General features: G+C 39.2%; 1 protein-coding gene across 1 annotated transcript in view; it reads right to left on the bottom strand.

Annotated features, from left to right (window-relative positions):
• The window catches only part of LOC147826787 (uncharacterized), a 30,932-nt gene extending 8,127 nt beyond the window's left edge, over positions 1-22,805 (bottom strand). The window contains exon 1 of the mRNA XM_087217255.1: positions 1-22,805. This exon is cut by the window's left edge and continues 8,127 nt beyond it. Coding sequence (XP_087073381.1) covers positions 21,915-22,805 — 891 coding nt within the window. The 3' untranslated portion in view covers positions 1-21,914.

The raw sequence follows: 22,805 nt of genomic DNA, 5'->3' as shown, positions 1-22,805 counted from the left end.
TAACTGATTGGCTACCAACCATGTTTTTTATGTCACTGTACCCAACATATTGCCAAGCACAGAACCCATGACCTCAATTAACTCATAATCTAAATGAGTTCTGCCACTTGGTTGTGCCTTGTTCTTTCTTCCTCTGGAAAAAAAAAGTGACTGTGAAACCTGGTTTTGAATATCAACCAACATACCCTTCTCACACCATTCCAGCCTCCTTTGAGGTTTTACCACTTGATACAAAAAAAAAAATCTAGAAAAACAGGTGTTTTGTTTTTCTCATTATAATGTTACCTAGGATTAAAGTATAAGATTTAGTAACTACTCTTTCAGGAGGTTAAAGAAAAATTACAGAACCAGATAATGAAGACTGTTGCAAGAACTCTGAGTGACCTAGTAGAATAATCCCTCCCCTGGACCCTGAATAAGTTCCCAGGCAACTTCTCAGAAGTCTTGATATATCTCCCTCTCACGTCTTCAACCTTTTTATTTCACTCAGTACTTTATTTCACTCAGTACTGGGTACTTCCTGCTTTCTTCTACCCAGTTAATCCCTACAAAACTCATCTAAGTCATTCTGTCTTTAAAGAAATGCAACAAATTTTGGATTGGAAAGGTATAAGTAGTTGATTGATGGCTTATTCCTTTACTAAGAATCCTCAGTTGTGAGATGTCTTGACTCTAAGGAAACTTACTGGTGCCTGCCAGTCTCTCCTAAAGAAAAAAGGGTACTATGAAGCTGGAATATAGAGAGTGAGATAGTAGTAACTAGACAAACAAAATGATAAATGTCTGCAATACAGAAAAAAGAGTATTCTCTTTGTCTCTCTTCTGCTAGCTAATTAGCCGAAGAATCCTACTAATCATTGATAGGGCAAAGCTGTACTCTCCTAATCAGAGCTTGAAGTGTGGATGAAATAAAACTAAGTATATTTATCTACTGTTTTTACTTTCCCATTTTTTCCCTCATAATCTCAACCTGCAGCACCCTCTTTCTAATTTTCAACTCTAAGAAATGGAAAGAAATTGAAGAATGAGAGGGAAGCAACTAATTCTTGGGAGAGTCCCTTACCTACTCAAAATCCTGGTATAACCTACACACCTGCCTTTTGACTGCATATAATTCTACCCTGTGCTCCACTAAAGCCTCATTCCTAATTCTGCATAATGTTATATAAAAGACTTTCACATGTGAAAAAGAATACAAGTGCAGTAAGTCATGCTTTATGTAAATGTTTTTCAGTGCTGGGGGATTGAACCAGGGCCTCACATGGGGGAAGCAAGTACTCTACCACTAAGCTACATCCTCAGCCCTCAAATACTTTTAGGTGGTATGCATTGCCCACAGAAGGATGACTTTCATCACCTACTCATAACCTAAGTAGGAAAGTAAAGTACATAGACGCCATCATCCCCAGGTAAATGCATCATGGGTACCCAACAAACACTGAAGATAAGAATTCTAGATCCTCCATGGACAGTACAGGAGGTCTGGCGGTATGAGATTCTTCTCTCTTGCTCTCTGTGCCTCTGTCTTTGTCTCTGTCTCTCTCCCTCTCTTTCTCTCTCTTTTTCACCTCCATTCCTCTCTGTGGTTCCCTGCTGTCTTAGTTACTTATCTTGTTGCTGATACAGAACACCAGACACTCAAAGTTAAAGGAGGAAAGGCTTATTTGGCTCACAGTTTGTAGAAGCTTCAGTTCATAGTTGACTGGCTCCAAGGGAGGATGGCATTGCAGAGGGGCATCATAGAGGAGAAATAGTTCATGGTAGGCATAAGGGAGCAAGTAAGAGACAAATAATGAACAACAAGCAAGGACCCTCCTTCTGTCCCTTATAGCTTATTCAGGCTACCTACCCTTAGGGCAAGAGGCACTCACACCCAGTGTGGGGTACCCTTAATGCTACCTAGAACTATGCCAAATCAATCAGTGGACTAATTTAGTAACCACACACCCTTAATCCCAGGTTGACATGCTCTAGATCTAGCCACCTCTGAAAAAGCCCCACCTATGACCAAATGAGGCTTTGGGAGGACATCTAGACACAAGCTGAAATACCTGAGAAAAACAACCGGCATTATTCCCATAAGTAGGTGAAGAAGCTCTGAATATCTGGCAATTTTCAAACATAATGTTTAGCTACAAGCAATAAATGAGGTTTCCTACTTTTCCAATTCAATTTATTCTGGTTCTCTGAACAGACCAACAATCCTTCCACCAAGCCAGTTTAATGGCGCTGGCACAGGGAGCACACACAGTCTCCTAAGTATTGCCTGGGAGTCCTATCTATACAGGAAGAAGGGAAGACAAAAGAGCCTGCTGTGCACAGTGGGCAGAGAGTATGTCCACCCATCCCTGGGAACACAAGCCCTTCCATGCTTGGCCACAGGCAGGGAAAGAAGGCTCAGTGAGCTATATCAATCATGTGACCAACTCTCCTATCATGGGGAGGAACATGTGAGGAAGATAAAGAGAAGCAGAATCCAAAGAATTCTTGTATTTACTACTCCCATATCCCAATACATTTCTGATACGTTTTGCCTATCAGATCTATAAATACTTCTAACACTCACAAATCCATTCCATCTCAGTGGTGATGATGAAATGTAACCATGGAAGATTTTTGCCCACATTTATCCTATACCATGAGACACATATGAGGCTTTATTAGCACCTAAAACAAAATTGATAGGACTACTGCATCTATCTCACATGCACCAGCTTTGAAACATGGGAGGCACTCAGACGTTTTTAGACCAACTTAGAGCTGGAAATTGACGAAAGCAAAACTCAGAAATGCAGTAGAACTATGTGGAACTGGTAGGCACTGAAAATACAAAGTTATCAATGTTTTTTTCATCTTTTCAAAACAGTGGTAGAAACTACAAGGGTTAAAGCTAGATAGCTTTCTCATTTCATTTTCAGTAGTCCTTCCTTCATGAAGACAAATGATATTTTTTAAAGGACAGTTTATTTTCAGTTAACTGTATATTAAAAACTTATATGGATTTTTTAAATTTAAAATTTGTGGAGAAAAGTATTTAAATATTACTTAGTATCCTTGATCACTCAATGCTCTGAAATCTGAAACCCTCCCTACCTGCACAAGTTACCTGCTCCTATCCACTAACTTCACAACTTAACTTTATGGATCTATTTATCTTGGAAATGCCAACCAATGTGCTGCAATGGAAAATCATTTTGCTGTAGTAAGGTATGCTTTTATTGTTCTTTATCTTCCCCAATTCTCATTGTGTAGTTGGAAAAGACAGGAACTCAGATTAAATTTAAAAAGAAGGCCTTTATCACATTCCCGCCGGCTTGTACCACCAGCGGTACATGTGTGATTGTCTCATTGAGTGGCTTGTACCACTGGTGATAGCAGTGGAACAAGTGGTACAATCATGCATGGGATATCAAGCAAGTACTATGGGTGGTTCAAGCCACCTGGCAGCAAGACATATGAATTATGCCCCCATGGTGAAAGTGTTAAGAGCCTGACAGGCTGACAGATTATAATGTGAATATGCACTATAAGGGCAAGTTCCCTGTTCAGAACCATATCCGTAGGTCTAGCACAGGGTTTGGCTCATAATATGTGCTCAAAGCATATTTATTCCATAAATGACTGTGAATATAAAGATAGAAAGTTGTACTATGCCAAAGACTTGTTTCACTGACCTTTAACATTTTGTTGTTGAGAATTTTAAATCATGGCCATCCGTAAGACATTGAGTAGAAAAGGTCAAGACATACCATTTAATGACTTTTTATAAAGCCGCATGCTATAAAACTATCAGTGGAAATCAATGATAAAGTGAATGTATTGCTTGTTGGGATTATTGGTTAGAGATTAATTTGCTTCATTCCTATACATCCACAAAGTGTTGTAGATCCATTTGAAATGAATGACATCAGCATCAGAACAAACATCATGTAGGCTATACAGACCTAAGTTTCTCCTCACATTGCAAGAACTACTTTAACAGGTACTTACTAACATATAAAATTAAAGATTTAAAAATATGTGTAGTTTGTTGGTTCTTCTCTGCCGAGATTTGATTGGGGACTAATCTACTCAGGGCCTGGACCAGCCCCTGGTAAGCTGAGGAATCTTCATTAAAACAGATAAAAGTCAGTCAGACCTGTGGGAGTGGCCAGGAAATTCCTTTGATCTGCTAATAAACGCCTGAGAGCTAAATAGATTAATATGGCATTGTAAAAGGATTTCTCAACAGCCCTAAGAGTTTATTTCTTTTAAATATGACTATTAAAAATCCTGTCCAGTAAATAAAGAGACATACAAATGAAGAAAAGGATCAAATTATATAAACTATTTGGGGAAATACTGCATCATCATAATAATAGCATTACAACAATAACAAGAATTTTAATTACTTTTCAGCTTCTAATCCAAAAGCAATAACATGTCAGTTAAATTTATAATATACTTAGGGACTGCAACAGTTTTAATGGGTGGCCACTATTAAATGTTAATAATAAAAATGCAAGCACATTTATAAATGAGACCAGAAATATGATTTTAAAAGAATAAATGATGGCCAAATAACATCATAGAAAATGACTATGTCATTGCAGTAATAGAAAAAAACAAAAACTTCCCTCAAGATAAAAACAAGAGGATGCTTCTATTAACAGAATTTAAGTCAAGGTGTTATTTTCTCTCACTAAAACAAATTCCATTTTTCTAAGAAAAATGGTTGATATAAATTTCTCTCTCCAGAAAAAATTCAGTAATAAATAATCCCCTCCATTTGGTGGGGTTTCTTTGTGAGAGTTTTTGTATCTCTAGTGGTAGGCGAGCTTATGTTAGGATAAGTTATACAAAGAAGGGACAAATATCTAGTATTAATAAGACTCTCTTTGTTGTAATTATTTTTCCAACTCACAACACACTTTTGCAAATAGTTTTAACACATTCTGCAAACATAAAATGAAAGACAGTCCTATTCCAAAAGTGTTGTCTCAAATTCCACTCCCCCTAGAGACACCCCTGGTGTGCCAGGCAGAATTGCTATCTCCTTTAAACACCTGTGGGATGTGGTGGTTTCACTCTGCCCAAGAATTCTATTCTTCTCTCCAAAATCCTTTACAAAAGGATTGTAAATTAATCATACTTCTCCATATCTCATAAAACATCAACCAACTATAGCATAACAGGAACAGTAAATAGTACTTACTGAATTAAGAAGGGCAAGGAGGAAACACTGTTACTTTTATTATTGCATTCAAATGGTTATCATATGTGTTGCATTTTTTTTTCTAGGAATCAGGTAGAGAGAACCTGCATTTGGTACATAGGGGTACCTTGTTCCTACTTTGTAACAAGCCTAATTTGGTTCTGAATCTCAGCTTCACTATTCACTGAGCTGTGTGTCTTAGGAAAATTCCACAACTTTTCTGGAAGAGTTTCAATCTCTAAGTGGGTATAAGCATGACAAACTCTTGTTTATTATCAGGATTTAGCAAGATAACAGATACAGGGCCTAGCAAAGAGCAAGTATACTAAATAAACTTAGATCATGAATGCAGAAAAGATAGAAAGCAACAGTATACCATTTTCTTTTCCTTGTAGCTACAAAAAGGTTGCTTTTCATCTTGCTCAATTCCTATACGATATTCTAAATGCAGAAACTCTGTTTTCACGCTAGTTTCATAGAAAACACAGCAAGGTGGGAAATCCTCCCATAGCCCTGACCCCAAACGGTTTGAGCAACTAGTAAAACAAACAAACAAACACACATTGAACTCCCCCCAAAATAAAAGTTAAACCCAGCAGATTGGGTTTTTCTCGTGTATGAGTCTGTGTCTGTATGTTGGATGATTCCCTTGAGATCACCCTGGACCAGGTCTATTCTGACTTTCCTCCGCAAGGGTACCTGCCCTGGTCTGCTGCTACTGAGGCTCAGCTCCTCTGTCCTCCCTGTGGGGGCTTCAGTCCACATTCCCTCAAACCCTTCCCAGCATCACAGTCCCTCTCAGGCTGATGCTCGTTTGAGGAAAATTCTTGCTGGGTGCTTCATTATTGTTCATTCATGTTCCAGAACCCATTGGGAAAGGGCATGTTAACATTTTTAGCAAAGATTCTCTCTTTCCCTCTCCCTCTCCTCTCTCTCTTCTCAGTATCTTTTCAACTGCTGCTGCTAGACTGTGCTCTGAAGAAAGGATCCGCATGGCTGAGCCTGGACAAACGCTCCTCTCAGACCAGGCATCTTCTCCCAAAGTGATCCACACCAAGGAAACCAACCTATTACCACTTCTCAAACTTCAGGGAACACTAGAAATGCCTGGAAATCCCTGGGTCTGGGTCTGAAGAGGACTCAGGAATTTGCAGCCTTGATGAGCACCAAGTCCATACAGTGCTAAAGCTCTGCAAACCACACTCAGAGGAGGACCTCAGGCACACAACGATTAGGAGAACCCCCTGGTTCCTCAGCAAGCAAAGCCATCAAAGAGTGAGGTCTATCTTTGTTTCTGCCTCTGATGATAAATTTTTCCATACACCTAGCCCCACTGTACCCTGGCTGCTAGGGTTTGGCCTCTCCTATAGCTACCCCTGCCTCTCCCTAATAATAATATTAGGGCCCTTACTCTGACTGAGGTGTTCTACATACATTATCTCAGCTGGCATGCACTTGTCTCAAGGGCAGACTTAGTACTTTCAATTTACAAACAGGAAAATGAAAATAAAGTTTAGAAACATCAGGCAATGCTCCCAGGGTCACAAGTGACAGAAATAGATAGCAACCCAGCCCTCACCCTTAAGAAGCATGTTATGTCCACTCAAGACTCTGGCCTTTTCTTTGTGGGGCCCCACCAGGTCTTATTTCTTTACGTGCAGTGAATGGTATCTTTTCATTCAGTGAACAATGAACTTGTTAGCATAGACCTTTGAGAGATGCAACTCTGGTCACAACATGCCATGTTCACTGTAGACCTTTGAAGACATAAGTTGATCCAAGTGCATCTGACTTCAGTTCTCTCAAAACATCAGTCCTCTCCATTCAGCTACCACATGTATATTCTTTAAAGACAAATAAGAAAGCTCACCTCTGACAATAGGTACATGGCAAGAAGAGACAAGATGATGGTGCAACGAGAATTCCATCATATTGCATTTTTCAGACTCTCACAAGATTCTAACAGAGCATATCAAATGACCTGAATGCAAATAAAGGTTCTGTCTCCCAGTAGCTGCATGACCTTTCAAGTTCTGTAAACCTTTTTTAATCTTGGGTTAAAAGTGGAATAAAATGATATACCTTACAAGATGGTGTTAAGGAATAAATGAGATAAAATATGTAAAATTGTTCAGCTCATAATAGAATCTCCATAAATTCTAATTTTCTTACCTGTTTTGTTTCTTTTTCAGAGAGTTTCAATTTTATTAGCCAAAGGCTCACAAACCTAACTGTATATCAAAAATCACATAGAGCACTTTATAAAAAAAATAAGATTCTCTGGACAAACCCTGGACTAAGTGGATTGTTATATCCAAAAGTCAGGTCCACGAATTTGCATATTGTAACATGCAAACCATTTTGCAAACCAGTGCTCTGCCCAAGATCAGACTATCTTGCCCAATATCCCATCTATGGTTCTCTAGGTTCAACTGGAGATAAGGTCAGAGGTTTCAGAGCTTTTCTTCCTATTTTGAGACTTTCTTTCCATCCTCTTCCATATTTATCTCCTTTGACTTATGTGTACAGTTGTCCAAAATATATTTCCTAGTTTATTTACACTGTATTAAAATTAGGAAAACCCAATGCAACAAAAATTCCTCCCATGAAAACACTAATATTGTGCAGAAAGTAAACAAATGGAAGCAAGAAATTCAAAATCATTTTTCCCATGGTGGTTCAAACTTCTTATGCAAATAATAGCTATGAATCCACCAGTTCAGCAGCTTACTTGGCAATAAAAGGCTGCATCTAGACAGGCAAGAAAAATGCATTCAGTTACTGTCAAAATAATAACTTTGAATTTTTTGACTGCTGCTCATTACAATGCTCAGTCATAGCTTCAGATAAAGGTAGTTCCTTTGTCAACCTAACACATGGTTCAAAGACTTTTTGATTCAAATATTCTTTTAAATTAGATTGATAGGTGTCACTTCCCAAGTACTTATGTGACACTGCATTATATTTTCCTACAACCTGAGTTCCAACTCTAGAGACAGTAGTTAGTTTCCAAGTCACTGTGTCAAGAAAAATTTGAAAAATAATTTTTCATGAATGGGCTTACATGGTACCTAAGAAAGAATTCTTAGCTACAGGGAAATAAATATACAAGTAAAAGGGTGAGCTTCAGCAATACCATAGTAATACCATATATAACTTAATTTTGAAGATTTTTTTAAAAATCCCATCTTTATACAAACTATTTATTAGACCTCTCAATTACAGTCATTCTTTTCAACTCCATCTCGCCCCAGAAAAGCTTCATAATACTTAAAATGGCTTCCCACTACTTATGTTCAAATAAATAAAAATATCACTAAAACTCAATTTTAATAATCCAGAGGTTGGTTTAAGTCTTCAACCCATTCCTGTCTGGGCTTCAGCCCTGGTGCTGGGCCAAAACAGATTTGTAAGTTCTCCCTGTCGCTAACTACAAGGTGTACTTTTCAATTCACAGCGCTGACAGTAGTTACCACACCAAAAATGCTCGGTTGAGCTCTTCCTTCCCCATCCTCCATTAGCAGTGTCATAAGAACTCAAGGTAAGCTGACAGCTCCTTCCCTCCTGAATCCTTCTGTATCTTCATCTCTCTTCTCTGATGCTCCTTTCTTGTCACCCTGTCCTCTTCTCTTGTCCCAGCTTTTGCCTGTTCCTGCCAGTTTGAATCACCTGTGTGGTACATGCATGATAGCTCCCTCTGCTGGCTTGTACCACTGGTGGTACCAAAGAATCTAATCACTTGTATCAGTCATTTTACTAATAAAATTAATAAAAAGCTGCCGGATAGGACAGCTGTGCATGTGCTACCAGTGGTTCAAACCACCTGGCAGTGAAACACACTAATTGTGACTCCACCGTGAATGTGTTTAAAGGTTGCTGTTCCTCACACTTCATTCTCTCCTCCCTGTTGCTCACTCTTGACCCTCCTTCCCCATACAATCTTAACTACTCCATGGAGATGAAAATATAACATCCTTTTGCCAAAACTGATGCACTTATAACCCAACCTTGATTTCTCTTCCATCTCTAGCTCTGCACATTCAAGGGTTTACTTCATATTTCCATTTAAATATATCAAAATTACACTAACGTAACTCCTCCTCTTCCCCACCAGGCACATAATTTGTCCATGCCAGAACCCTGAAATCAATCCTTCCCACCTCCCTCTGAAAGCATTCCTTTCTCAGAGCCAAGACTAAACGATGGTTCTGAAATAATCTCAAATCCTTAGATTCTCTTCCTCTCTCCAGCTCCCACTCTAGTCTGAGCTCAGCACAGCCTTACCGTGAGCCTTACCTGAAGTTCCTGTGTTCGTTCTAAGTCCCTTCCAGTCCACTGTCCACGCAACCAGTTGTGATGTCTGGAAAACGGAAACCTTGTAATCTGGTGCTTAAAAACGCTTCCATGGTTTCCCATGTTTTAAGGACAATGTCCAGAATCCTCAAAAGTTTAGAATGCTCTGATATTTTTCTTACCTCCTTCCTTTCCTTTCCAAGACCTCATTCTGGCCTCCTCTGCACTGACTCTTCTCTCTGCTGCTCCTCACCCCTGCCTCAAGGCTGAGATGACTACTCTTATTCCCTCCTGGTTTCTCAAGGAAACTTTCTTGTATCTTTAATGCCAAGATAGATTTTTCTGTGTATGTTCTGACAGGACCTTGTGTTTTTCCCTTATAAAGTGCAGCACATTTGTACCTATATCATGTTTGGGTGACTATTTCATCTTTCTTTTCAATTAGATCATAAAAAGCCATATCTAATTTCTTTATCATTGTCATCCCAGAAATCAATATTTGAATATGTAAATTAATAAAATATATCCCCTGCTTCTTTTTGTATTAGTTACCTATATTTGCTTAGCAATCTCATGATTCTCATAATTTATTTAGGAAACATTCTCATAAATGACACACATAATTTCTCTCTAATGTGGGATTGCCTAAATCTCAGAGCAGAGAAACAGGATCTGGGGTCCCATCAAACTGATTATAAAAAGATAAGGGGTAAATGAATGACAATTTTTATTCCATTTTGATGTATAGATATGTCACTTACTTTCAGGAAGACTTTCATTAGCTGTTTTCTAGTCAATAGAATTCAAGAATTTTACAAAGCCAAATACCCTGTGACAAAGACAGGACTGAAGAGCACAACAAATATATTACTATTGTTTATACCATTTACATAACATAATGCATATATTCACACATATATATATGTCCTTTATCTTCTCAACAATAGAATGTTTAAAGGCATTTATATCAATAGCATGTATGATGTAAATGTACAAAGTCTAATTATTTTACACAGCTTCAAAACCATTCGTTGTCTCTATTCACCTGTTATGAATTGGTTTCCTTTCCTCCTGAGTTCCACAAAGTAAGCACAACCATATACCCAGCTAATCATAAAATCACCAGCAATTCTTGCTAACAGGAAGTAGGTGGATGATATTGACACTTTAATTATTTTCATGGACTTTCAATAATATTTTAAAGAGAAATATTACAGAGTACATAATGACAGTTATTTAGCAAGTTACTGGAAATAAAACTACCAGAGAGTTAATAAACATGATTAAAAACAGTGGACAGATTACTTATCAATACATTTAATATGCTAGGCAGGTTTAACCTATTTTGGTTTTACAGGCAGCTTTATCGGCCATTTTTAATTTATCCCACTAAGAAAAAATGTGCATCATGAAACTCAATTAAGTCAGAAGTGATAAAGCCTGAGAGTATTTCTTCACAGTCCCTATATCAAAATGATTTATTAAACATGGAGTAGTAAAAGGCACCCTAACATGCCAGTCAAAGAAACAGTAAATGTGGCCTGACCCTCTGCATTTTCAACAATATCAAACAAAACCAGACAGAGAGAGCAGTAAACCTCAAAGATTTATTACAAACTCAACCATAAAATGCTAAGTTGAGCATAAAGAAGACCATGTAGTTAATATGCTATTTATCTACAGAAAATATAGATACCTTTAACGATCTGTTGTGTACATATCAGGCTCTCCCATTACAATGAGGCAGCAGAGTAAAGATTTGTCTACTTTTCAGAAGCTAGCTATGCCATTAAAAATAAAATGACTGTCATAAATTGGAATCCTGCCTTTTTCAAGCAATTGGGTCTAAGGTGAGGTTCAGCAATGGTCCAGATGTTAGCACAATTCTTAGAGGAAAGAAGGAAGTAGAACATCTTGCATTCTGTCCATTCACTGGGCAGAAAAAATCTATCATATCTGAGCAAATCCTATTTGATTCAGCAGTTAGCTCACCCTACCTTGATATTATGAGAAAGAAAATATTTTAAAGGAATGAAGATACAGTCCTTGCCACTAAATACCATTTGCTGCTTTCTCTTGTTAAAAAGTAATGTATATTTCTTATAGAAACTTCAGAAAATACAATTAAATAAAATGAATATCAATAATCCCAATAACTCAGAGATAAACACTGTTGACTTTTTTTTTTTTTTTTTTGGTACTGGACATCAAACTCAGGATCTTGCACTTGCAAGGCAGGCGGCAGAACCACTGAGCTAAATCCCTGTCCCTGTTAACATTTTTCTATATGAATCTGTAGCTTATTTCTTTTTATGAACACATGGGACAAAAGACGAAAGGCTCTGTGTCCCACTGGAAGGAGTCTGGACTATATCCTGATGGCAACTCAAGCACTTCAACTAAGGAGGTACTATGATTTTTTTTTCTGTTTTACAAAAGTGGAGAGAGCATCCTAAGAGCAGGAGGATCCAACAGCAAAAAGAAACCTGTTATTGTTCCAATAAGACTGAGAATTTTTATAGAGACGCTGGAATTAAAGGGAAGAATCTGACATTTGTTAAGGAAATAGCATCAATGGGATCTGGTCACCAAACTGACATGGATGGGCAGAAGGACAGCTTTCTGGTTTCGAGTAATAATGGAAACATTAATACGATCTAATAGTAAGAGTTAAATGAATTTATATCAGCATCTACTACTCTATCTGGCACAGAATAAATGTTGATCAAGGAATCCCCTGGGAGTAATAGTAGTGGTTGTAATAACAGTCATGATAGTTTTGTTATTAGTATACAGATGTGCAGATGGACTGGCAGGGGAAATGAGATGTTGCTTAACTTTTAATATAATGTACCCGGAGGACATCGGGTTATCTGGTAAGTAGTTAGAAATATGGCTCTAGAGCTGGAAAGAAAAGCCAGGGCTTGTGATATATATTGAAGAGCTATGATTTATAAAACAGCACTGACTCTTCTCCAGTGTATGCACCCACCAGGGGCTCAGGGAGACTGCACTGAAGGAAGGGAAAAAATAGACCTAGAGTAGCTAAGCGCTGCCTGGTTTGCCCCAGTGCTCTGAAGTAGCCAATGCCTCCACAGGAAGTAATTTTAAAAGTCACATCAAATTACTCCTCACTTGCCAACTTGTTTCTGCACTGTTCTTTATACCCATGAAAAGGACTTCTGTATCCTCTTCTTGCCCAAAACACAATAATCACAAGTTAAGAAAGGAGGTCTCTTAACTCAGGCTCTGTATCATAGCAGGAAGTCCCACCCTGGAATTATCAAACCTGGTGCCATCCTGCTGAACGCCAAAATTTTCCTGTTCCCTGTGCTGGCCTCATCCATTTCAGCAACAGTATTATTTACTAGAAGCTAAAACAGTGTTGGGTTCGTGGAATCCAAACAACTTCCTAAAAAAGTTTGTGGGTTTTTTTTCATTTTATTGCAATAAATGACAGGACTTTCTAGTTCTAAAACTTTACAGCTGTGGAATAATGTATTAGTCATGCCTGATCATTTCAAAGACAGGCTTGCAGATAGTGGGCTTTGTGAAAAGATGGTTCTGGGGAATGCAAGTAGCTGTTAGTGTTTCAGACTGCTTAGCACAATGTCACAATAAGGCAATAGAGGTACGAGGATTTAGAGGAAAAAGCGGACATGTTCCCCTTGAAGGGTTCTTCTCTTCCAGCTCTCTTTCTCCTCTCTCAGATTGTCTACAGTTGTTTAATCAGAATTATTGTCTGCAGAACACCACTGAGATGAGAGGAGAGAAGGAGAAGAGTTCCAGGACAGGAGCAGAAGTGACTCATATATTTTGGGTCATTTCTGAAAAAAAGGACTAGATATGGTTTGAATAAACCTCAAAGAGCATCTTGGTTCCACCTTCTCATTTTGGACATCAAATAACTGACAAAGTCAATTGTCCAAAACCACACAGGTACTAAGTCACAAAGCTGGAAGTGGATGGGATTCTCCTCACTATGAGGTTAAGGCACTTTTCTCTTCAGAATATGCCAAAGCATCTGTCCACAAGAATAGTGTGGATTGCTGGATGAAGGAAGATAGCCACAGGGAAAAATTTTTAAATACATAGGTTGTAGGGCTAAGGTTATAACTCAGTGGTACAGCACTTGCTTGCCTAGCATGCTCAAGGCCCTGGATTTGATCCCCAGCTCCAAAACAACAGAAAAAGAAGACAGTAAGTTGTAAAAAATAAATAAACCCCCAAAACAACAAAACAACAAAAAGAAACCCCACCAGATGAGATAAGGGAAATATCTGAAATAGTACAGTACCATAAATAAAGTATACAGTAAAGAGGCACTCTGTGCTCAAAATCTACAGTATTTCTGGCAGAAATAATTACTTGGACTGTCATGGAAACAGTGGGATTGGAACTGTCCCTCAAAGGAAGGGCTGAATTTTCATGGGCAGAAATGAGGCCGAAGAAGATACTGGCAGAAGAAATATCCTATGTGAAAACAGGAGAGTCAGGAAAGCATATGGCCTATTCATAGACTAGATTATAGCATTCATATAACACAGATGAAAAAGACTCATATGGACTGAGCAGAACCCTGAGTGTCAGATCGATAGTTAACCACAGAGCATCCACTGAACATTTCTGAGCAGACAGGCCTAGTAACAGCAGTATTTAGAATTACATAGACTTCAGTGCTGTACTTAATATAAAGAGATTGGAGCAACATACAGGAATACGGACAAGTAAATTAAGAGAAAAAATTAGGTAAATAAACGTTACAGATTAAAAGATTCTGATTCTATTCTACATATAGTAAGGTACCTTTCTGAAGTAAGCAGATAGCAGTACAAAGAGAAATATATTTTGTGATAGTGTTAAAGACTACTTTCTAGATTTTTCAAGGTCAAATGTATTCTTTAGATATTTCATTGTTTTTATTAAACTATTATCTGTTGTAATTTTGTTATTTGATGGCTTCAGCTTTAGGCTTCTAAGTGCTGTGTGAATTGAGTTGATTAGAGGAACACTCCTGTTTTCTGAAAAATTTTGTTTCTTATTAATGACAGTGTAATTAGACAAACTAACTTTGTTCAAAGAACAATATAAAAACTGATTGCCACCACTTCACATCTATGAAAACAGCTGCTACCAAAACAACAGAAAATAACCTGAGTTGGAAAGGATATGTAGAAATTAGAAACTTGCACTGCCTATGATAACACAAAAGGGTGCAGTGGCTATGGAAAATGGTGTGGTAGTTCCTCAAAAATGTAAACAGAATTACCAGCAATTCCACTTCTGGGTATATACCCAAAAAAGTGATAGCAAGAACTCAAGCAGGTACAGTGGGCCCTCAAGTTAGACTGCTGTAACATACAAACAACTTGGGTTAATTGAGTTAATGAAAGATTCATCTGCCTTTTGTCATCTATAGTGTGTATCCACGTAAACATCCAGCTGCATTGACTTACAGGCAACTTGAGTTACAACCAGCCCCCGGGAACCGATCAAGTTCCTCAATCAAGGGTCCATTGTATTTGAAGGCCTATGTTCATAGTAGCATTCTTCACAATAGCCAAAAGTTGAAAGTAACCAAAGTGTCTGCTGATCGATGAATGGATAAACAAAATGCCAGGTATGCACACACTTTTCAACTTTTAAAAAGAAAATTCTGACACAGGCTACTAAAACATGGATTAAATGTGAAGACCATACTCAGTTAAATGAGCCAGCCACAAAAGAATACTGTACAACTCCACTCATATGAGGTACCTGGAGTAGTCATATTTATAGAGACAAAGAAGACAATGGAAGAAAGAAGTATCCCAGAGGTATTTTGGACTTGCAAAGAAAGAGAAGGCTTGGGCAATCTCATTGCTGCAGTATGGTATGCTGATGACAGAAAAATGAAAACACCCATTCTAAGCCAGCCCTCTTCACAGTGGGAGTTACCAAAGGAGTCCAATGGCCAGGCCAGGATCACCACCCAAGGGCAAAGCTTAATGACACATGTGAAGGAAACAGTCATCCATTTCCTTCTCAGTGGACAGGTGCCATATTCTATATAGAGGTGCAGCCAGGATGTTTCCTGCAGCACAAAAAAAATGCTGCTTCACGGCAACACCTCATCTCCCATGATGCCTCCAGGACCAACCAAGACACTGAAGGAAAAGGACCTCATTATTCATCCAAGCCCAAATGCCACATGCATCCCACCTGCAGTGTCACCAAGAGCTGATATGTTAAAAATAAGAAAACCAGGGCCAGGGATTTAGCTCGGTGGTTCCGCTGCCTGCCTCACAAGTGCAAGGTCCCAAGTTCAATCCCCCGTACCAAAGAAAAAGAAAAGCAACTTGTCCAAAAATCATCTTTTTTACTACTTCTCAGGAATACAAATGGTGCTTTTCCATCTTCAATTTTAAGATCTGAACTCTGACATAAAGTACAACTTGTATGACTGCAATGGCTAAATATCTGTGAGGGGAGAGCAAGACAGAACATAACACTTCTGAATAATTAAATCAAAAGCTCAAAATGAACTGGAATGACATGGGAATGGTCAGCTCAAAACAGTGGTAAGGATTCAGTAACCACTCAAAATTGTGAGTACTGTTATTTACAACTGGGGGAATTTCCCCCTGCTGAGGCATAAACTATATGAAATAAATATTATCCAAAAATAATTGAAGAAGATGAAGTTTGGGGAAATTTAATAACTTTTCACTGAAGCCCAAAGGTCAATACAAAGGTGAGGCTCTAGGAGAAAACAGAGGCAAGGATGTCTTGGTAGGATGTGGCTCCCTATGCTACTTCCTGCTGGTACTCATCTCACCACATTAGTGAACTGAAGAAAATGAGGATTCCTTTCCTAAATTGAGCCTACATTGGTGATTGCCACTATAAAATCAGCTGAGGTGCTTCAGTCACTTGTCACTTAATTATTAGTATTTAATCTATATATAAAATCAAGCTATATCTATCAAACAGGCAAAAAGATAACTCAGTGAGAGGTACAGTAGTTATAATCATATGGTTTTAGTTAACCCCTCAATTTGTTAGCTCCTTTGCCTTAATAGCAACTTCCAAGTTAGAAGCAAACATTTAAGACAACAGTACACTGTGGAGGGCTTTCTAAATTGAACACAGCAAATAGGCTTCATGTCTTCTTAGTTTTCTCCCTCCACATCCAGGGCTCCTAGATGCACCCATAATCAAGACTCTAGTGCCCTCACCAGGCATGTTCCCTTGTGCTGGACTCTGTTCTGCTCACATATTCTGGCACAGAGGAACAAAAATGAATTTTCTCCTCTAGGCTCTCTTGGCTCATTGTTAGCTCCTAAATCTGACCATTGGCTCCAGAATCATACACCACTTTGAGCTGCTTTCTTACATTTCCCAGCATGCTAGGGCAGACATCCAAATATGGAGCTTTGACCTTATGTGGGGAAAGCCTCTGAACTAGAGATGCAATGCAGATTACCATCTGTGTCCTCATGGGATGGACAAAGAGCCTATCAGGAACAGCAAGACCTTTTGTATTCAGTCTTATGTTCTAGATCTCTGTTTTCTAACATACAGTACTTGGACCCAGGCAACTGAATTCCAAGATGTCAGGAGAAGGCTAGTCAATGTGATGATGAACAGTAATCCTATCTCACAATTTCAATCCTCTTGTGGCCCCATCATTTACTTTGTGGTGTCATGACAAGGGAAATAGAGATGAAGGGAAAACACATAAGAAGCCTGAGTGAGCAAGTGCAAAGACACTGCCACATGCCAAACTGTAGGGAAAGTTTCTTCTTTTTGTTTTTTCTTCAATTATTATGAAAAATAAAGTATATATTTTACTAAATCCTAATAAGGTGAATCAAGGTTAGGAAACAAGTTTCTTAGGAAACAATTTTTCATAGGGAAAAATATCCTAGTTCTCTTAAAGAAGATCAAACAATAATGTAAATTACCACTTACTTATTTCTCTTGAGAGTTGCTGGATGGCTAGTCAATACAGGGGGATTGTTTTTCTAAAAACTGGATCTATCTCAAGCAGCAAATGAACCCATCTTTAGCTCTCAACTTCAGCAAAATCTCTTATTTTATCTCACTCAACCAGAATGGATCATTTGGGGATGGAAATCTAGGAAGCAAATCTTCACAAACAGGTTTGCCTCAAGTGCATTATAGCACTAAACAATTCAGGCAATATTGAAAACACAGCCTCTCAACTAGAGCAATTCCTCAATTCAGAAAGACTCAGCCATCTTCTATACATCCACAAGGAATTCATTTGAACTTTACATTTAAACACAATGTATCACTAAGGAATCAATCAAGTATTATAAATTGATTAGTATTTCAGTGATTATGGGAGTAAACTAGCTAAGTTATAGATTTTTTCATGCTACTGTAATTTTAACTTAAATTTTTATGATAATAGAAGAGCAAAGAGCATGCAAAAATTTAGGGCACTGAAAACTATTCACAATGCCTGTCACTTAGAAATAAAATTGATAAAAATTATTTTTCATTTTCTTATGAAAACTTTGACTAAGGCATGTTACTTTTATTGGTAACAAATTGCTTGACGCAGAAAAACTCTAATTGCATACTTCTTTTCATTTTTATCATTTATTTACATAAGGCTAACCAAAATACTCATTCCATAAGAGCTGTCTAGAGAGGTTATTTTGTTCATATCATTTAAGCCCATTAAAAACAAACCATAAAACCCCAAGTATTGCTAAGGGCAGATGAGCACTTAATCTCTGGACATCTGGCCAGTTTATAAATTGTCAATGAAATGTAAAAATAGATTTTTAAATGTTATTTTTATAATTAAGAAATAATAAGGGAAGAAAATGAGTACTGAAGCAAAGGAGATTTCCTGAACAATGAATAGATCATATTTGACAAGGGCAGTAACCTGCCCAGTTAGTCTTTTGCTCTCATTTGCTGTAAATATCCAGGCCAGGGGAAGTACAGCTCACTGTTTTGATCCTCAGAGTTATTCAAGCTTTCCCAGTTTTAGCTAATGCATTAAGACATATGGCAAAACTTTCCCTACATCCAGAGGATTTATAGATCTCCCACAGCTGATGAGAATGATCCCCCAGTGCTAGAAAAATATTCTAACTCAAATATTTAAATTCACTCTTTAAAATATTTTTACTTGAAAGAGTTGTTTTCCCAAATGACTTATCTTGGTTTCATTTTAAATATAAATATAAATAAGTACATACACAGTTTCTCTCAACAGAAGTTAAATCTGGTATAGATTTTTGACAGTAAGATCTATATGATTTAAAGAGTAGTCACAAACACTTGGGAAATTAAATTTACATGTGTATGTATTTATGAAATATAATCAGTTAAGCCATATCTGTTACTACTGCTACTTCCTTAATATAAAGCTAATATGAAGAATAATTTTCTTCAATGCTGACTGGAAAATCCCTGCAGCAGTTTTCTCATTTTTATAACACCATAAGGTCAGCAAAGTTTATTATAAACAGTGATTGAGGATGTTACAAAAAGTGAGTACCATTTATCATACTGAATAAACATGATTATTTTATCAATATATGCCTACATATTCATTCTGATATCACGTTACATACAGAATATATAGGTTGGCCTGGGCAGACATAATCAATGTGCAAACCTGGCACGGCCCATTTGCATGGATGTTATTCAACATCCTTGTTATTGCTTTTTGTAAATCAGTTTCTGCCTACTATAACCACAATGCTTTCAAAACTAAAAGTATAGCACAAACAATGACGTATTTGAATAACAGAAATTGAAGAACAAATTATTTTGCATTCCGATGAACACAAAACCAAGGAATATTTCTTGGGTCATTCAGTGAGCAAGAGAAAAACCAAAGACTGGGAAGAATTTAAACAACTGTAAGCAAGTGTAATTTATACAAACTTCAACTATATAACAGACAAGCTATGAAATCACATGTTGTCTTGTAAAACACACTAACAGTTTGTTTCAAAGGGTCCAACACTACTTAGTAGTGTATATTTGGGGGGGTGGTTCCAGGAAGCTCTCTATTAGCTCAACCCTAAGGCTAAACTGTTGCGTGTGTAGTTTCTACACTAGTAAGAAATGTATAGGCAACAACTGCCGCTGAGAGCACAAGACCTGGCAACAGTTCCCCTGGGTATGATCTCACAAAATGACTTTGCTATATTCCTTCTCCAGCCTTGTATCATGCCTACACACAATCCTCACACCCAGGGGGGCAGCTTCATGGCCCTAGGTAAGAACCCTCTGCACCATCTCTCTCCGTGAAATCTTCTAGCCAGAACCACACAGAAGCAGCTCAACCAGAACAAATCAGCCCTTTTCTCTCTGTGTATATTTTTTCTAGTTGTCTGTGTTCCTTTGCCTGCTAGATTCTGAATGACATTGTTAACTGAGACCATACAACTGGGTGAATTCACAAGCTTTCACACATACACACATTTTTACAGCCCATATTCCCACTATGGATTGACTGACAATCACTTATACTATTTATTTTTTAATCCTCCAATATTGCAGTGACCACTATGTGGGTAAAAATGCAAAAGAAACTTTCAGCATGATTTCACTTAATCCTTGGCTAAACCATTATTTGAGGTTGCTTGTAATATTCTACTTTAAATTACATAACACTAAAATTACCAAACTCAATAATTACACAAGCCCAAAGCAGTAACTTTGTGATTTCTTAGTCTACTCAATTATATGTAGGGAGGTTTCCAGTTCATTAAAAACCTCACTTTTTAAAAAACATCATGATTCACAGCTGTGTATTTCCTTTGACTGACAAAAAAAGCAAGACTACCTTACCTTTAGCAAAGTGGGTTTTTTTTCCCCTTAGAAGCACAAAATACAACATTAATTCTCCAGACAACACAGATTTTTCCATGTCCAAACACCACCTGGATACTTGTAAGAATTTTATCCCTCAAGTGTGACATTTGTTTCCAGTCAAAAGGCGTAACTAACACCATTGCTAATTTAGTAATGTACCCTCGTCTTAGGCATCACTACTAACTACAATCCACTTACTTTATATTAAGTTCTCACAAAGATAGCAAATGATTTGAAATTCATATGGTTTGGGGTAAAGTCAAAATCCTTCCAGAGTTACACATAATAAAATATGTGAAAATTGGGCCATGGTATGACTCAAAGGTTTTGTTTCAGATTCTATAACTGAATAAGATAAGTTCAGTACATGGTATTGAGCTTTTGTGTTTGCTAATAAGACAGCTCCCAGCAGAGCATTTCCCATGTTTTACAGTGACATCTATCAGCCAGTCTCGGGGAATCCCAGCGTCACTCAGCTGTCTCCAGCACCACCCTGAACAGCTTCCATCCACAGAGTGGTGCAATTTTAACAGGTCTCTGGCACTTGAAGTACATTGTTAACATAAGGGAATGGTGGGTGAACACTGCATTTTCCTGTCATTAAACCAGGTATTAATTAACTGCAGGACACAAGCACCACAAATGTGAACCAGAAATTTAAATAATTGGCCAACATCAGATACAAATGTAAAGGAACTGACACACTTTGCATCACAGGCAGACTAAGCATGGAATAATGCTGAGTTTTGTGAAAATTCAATTAATCCAACCATATATTAGACAGATATTGTATATAAAGACCAAGAAGAAAAAGCTAGCTATTATGCATGTTAGAATTTGTAATGTGTAATCATGCTAATTTATGGTTTGAGAAGAAACCCTGCTATGTATTAGTGATTATATGGTAATCAGGAAATGATACAGATATTTAGATCCTAGAAATTATTTTATGAATGGCATAAACGCAAGCTACCTCAGAAATACAATTAGATTATTAGGTAATTTCTTAAACCTGGTAATATGATGCAGACATGGGAAGAACACTTTTCAGAGTTAAAACTAGGAAAGCTCTGGGAAATCGACTGCTAAACTTCTCTTCTGAAATTATTCTTCAGGGCCTACGCGAGAAGATCCATAATTATGTTCATCTGCTCTGATTCAGTGAAGTGCCAAAACATACTCAAAACCAAAATACTGTGAAAACAGCCCTTCAGATGATTTCGCCTGAAAAAGTCACTTTACATTGCTCACCATACGCATATTCACAAGGTACAGACTGCACCGATCAGCTGGACATTACTTCACCACCGCAAACTCTGCCACATCTGTAGTTGGATTTCAGCGCACTGTCCTTTCCTTGTCCAGCTGTCAACAGACACTAGCAATCCCTGACCACATCTTCACACTCAGGACTCAAAAGTAAAGGGAAGGTGTTAAAATCCTGAGGAAAAGCCCCACATGGGGGAATCCGTAATTAATGGCTCTAACCAAAGCCAAGTTCAAGGACCCACTCAAGAAAGCAGCAGGCACATTTTCATTCTACTTGGTGAACCAAACCGCAAAGGATTAAAAAGTTTCAGGCAGGCCCAACGGAGAACCAAACTTGGACTTCGCCAACTGGTACACCTAGGACACAGGAAGGAGGAGAAGGCGCTGCCTGTGGAGCCTGCGAACCCTGCCTGTCTCCTCGCGACTCCGGGGAGGGTCTCTGCCCGCCACCGTTGCACCCGTGTCCCGCGCGCCTGGCCCGCGCCCCGCCGGCGCACGCCGCCCTGGGGGCGAGGAACTTACCGCACCGCTTGCACAGCACCCGGCTGACCTCCTTCTTGAGGTTCCGACCCGTCTCCAGGGGAGGGAAAGATGCTCGGAAGGCGGCCGGCGCGAGGCTGCTGCTGTTGGCATCGGGCTCCATGAAGAAGATGTACCTGCTGTCCTCCTTGAGCCTCCCGCAGGAGGGGAACGCCGGGTGGCCCCAGGAGCCCAGGCGCACGGCGAGCAGCGAGTCCTTCTTCAGTCCGCCCGCTTTCACTGCCCACACCTGGTGCACCTTCACCAGATAGGGCGCCTCCTCCCCGGGCTGACCGGCGCTGGGCGCGGGGCCCGCGGACCAGGGGGCCGCCGTCCCGTTGGCGGTGGGCGGCGGGTGCTCGGCGGGGGCCGCTCCTGGCCGCTGCCGCTCGCCGCCCCTCGCCCCTGCCGCCGCCGCCGCCTTCCTGTCGAGTGCCCCCTGCTGCCGCCGCGGCGGGTGCACCTTTCCCTCGATCACCACCGCGGCGCGCTGAGCCAGCTCCTGCACCGAGCCCACGCTGGGCGGGGACGAGTAGCACACCGAGGCCCCCGCGGGGGCCGCCTGGTTGCCGGCCGCCGCCCCCGGCGCCAGGGCCGCGGTCCCCAGCAGAAGCAGCGGCAGCAGCAGCGGCGGCGAGCGGGCAGCGGGGCCGGAGCGCGGGGCGCGTCGCCATCTCAT

This window comes from Heterocephalus glaber, unplaced genomic scaffold, assembly GCF_053883595.1.
Source record: "Heterocephalus glaber isolate CG9 unplaced genomic scaffold, H.glaber_assembly_v1.0 deba00001461, whole genome shotgun sequence".
NCBI classification, from domain to species: domain Eukaryota; kingdom Metazoa; phylum Chordata; class Mammalia; order Rodentia; family Bathyergidae; genus Heterocephalus; species Heterocephalus glaber.
This window is presented reverse-complemented; position numbering and strand designations above follow the sequence as displayed.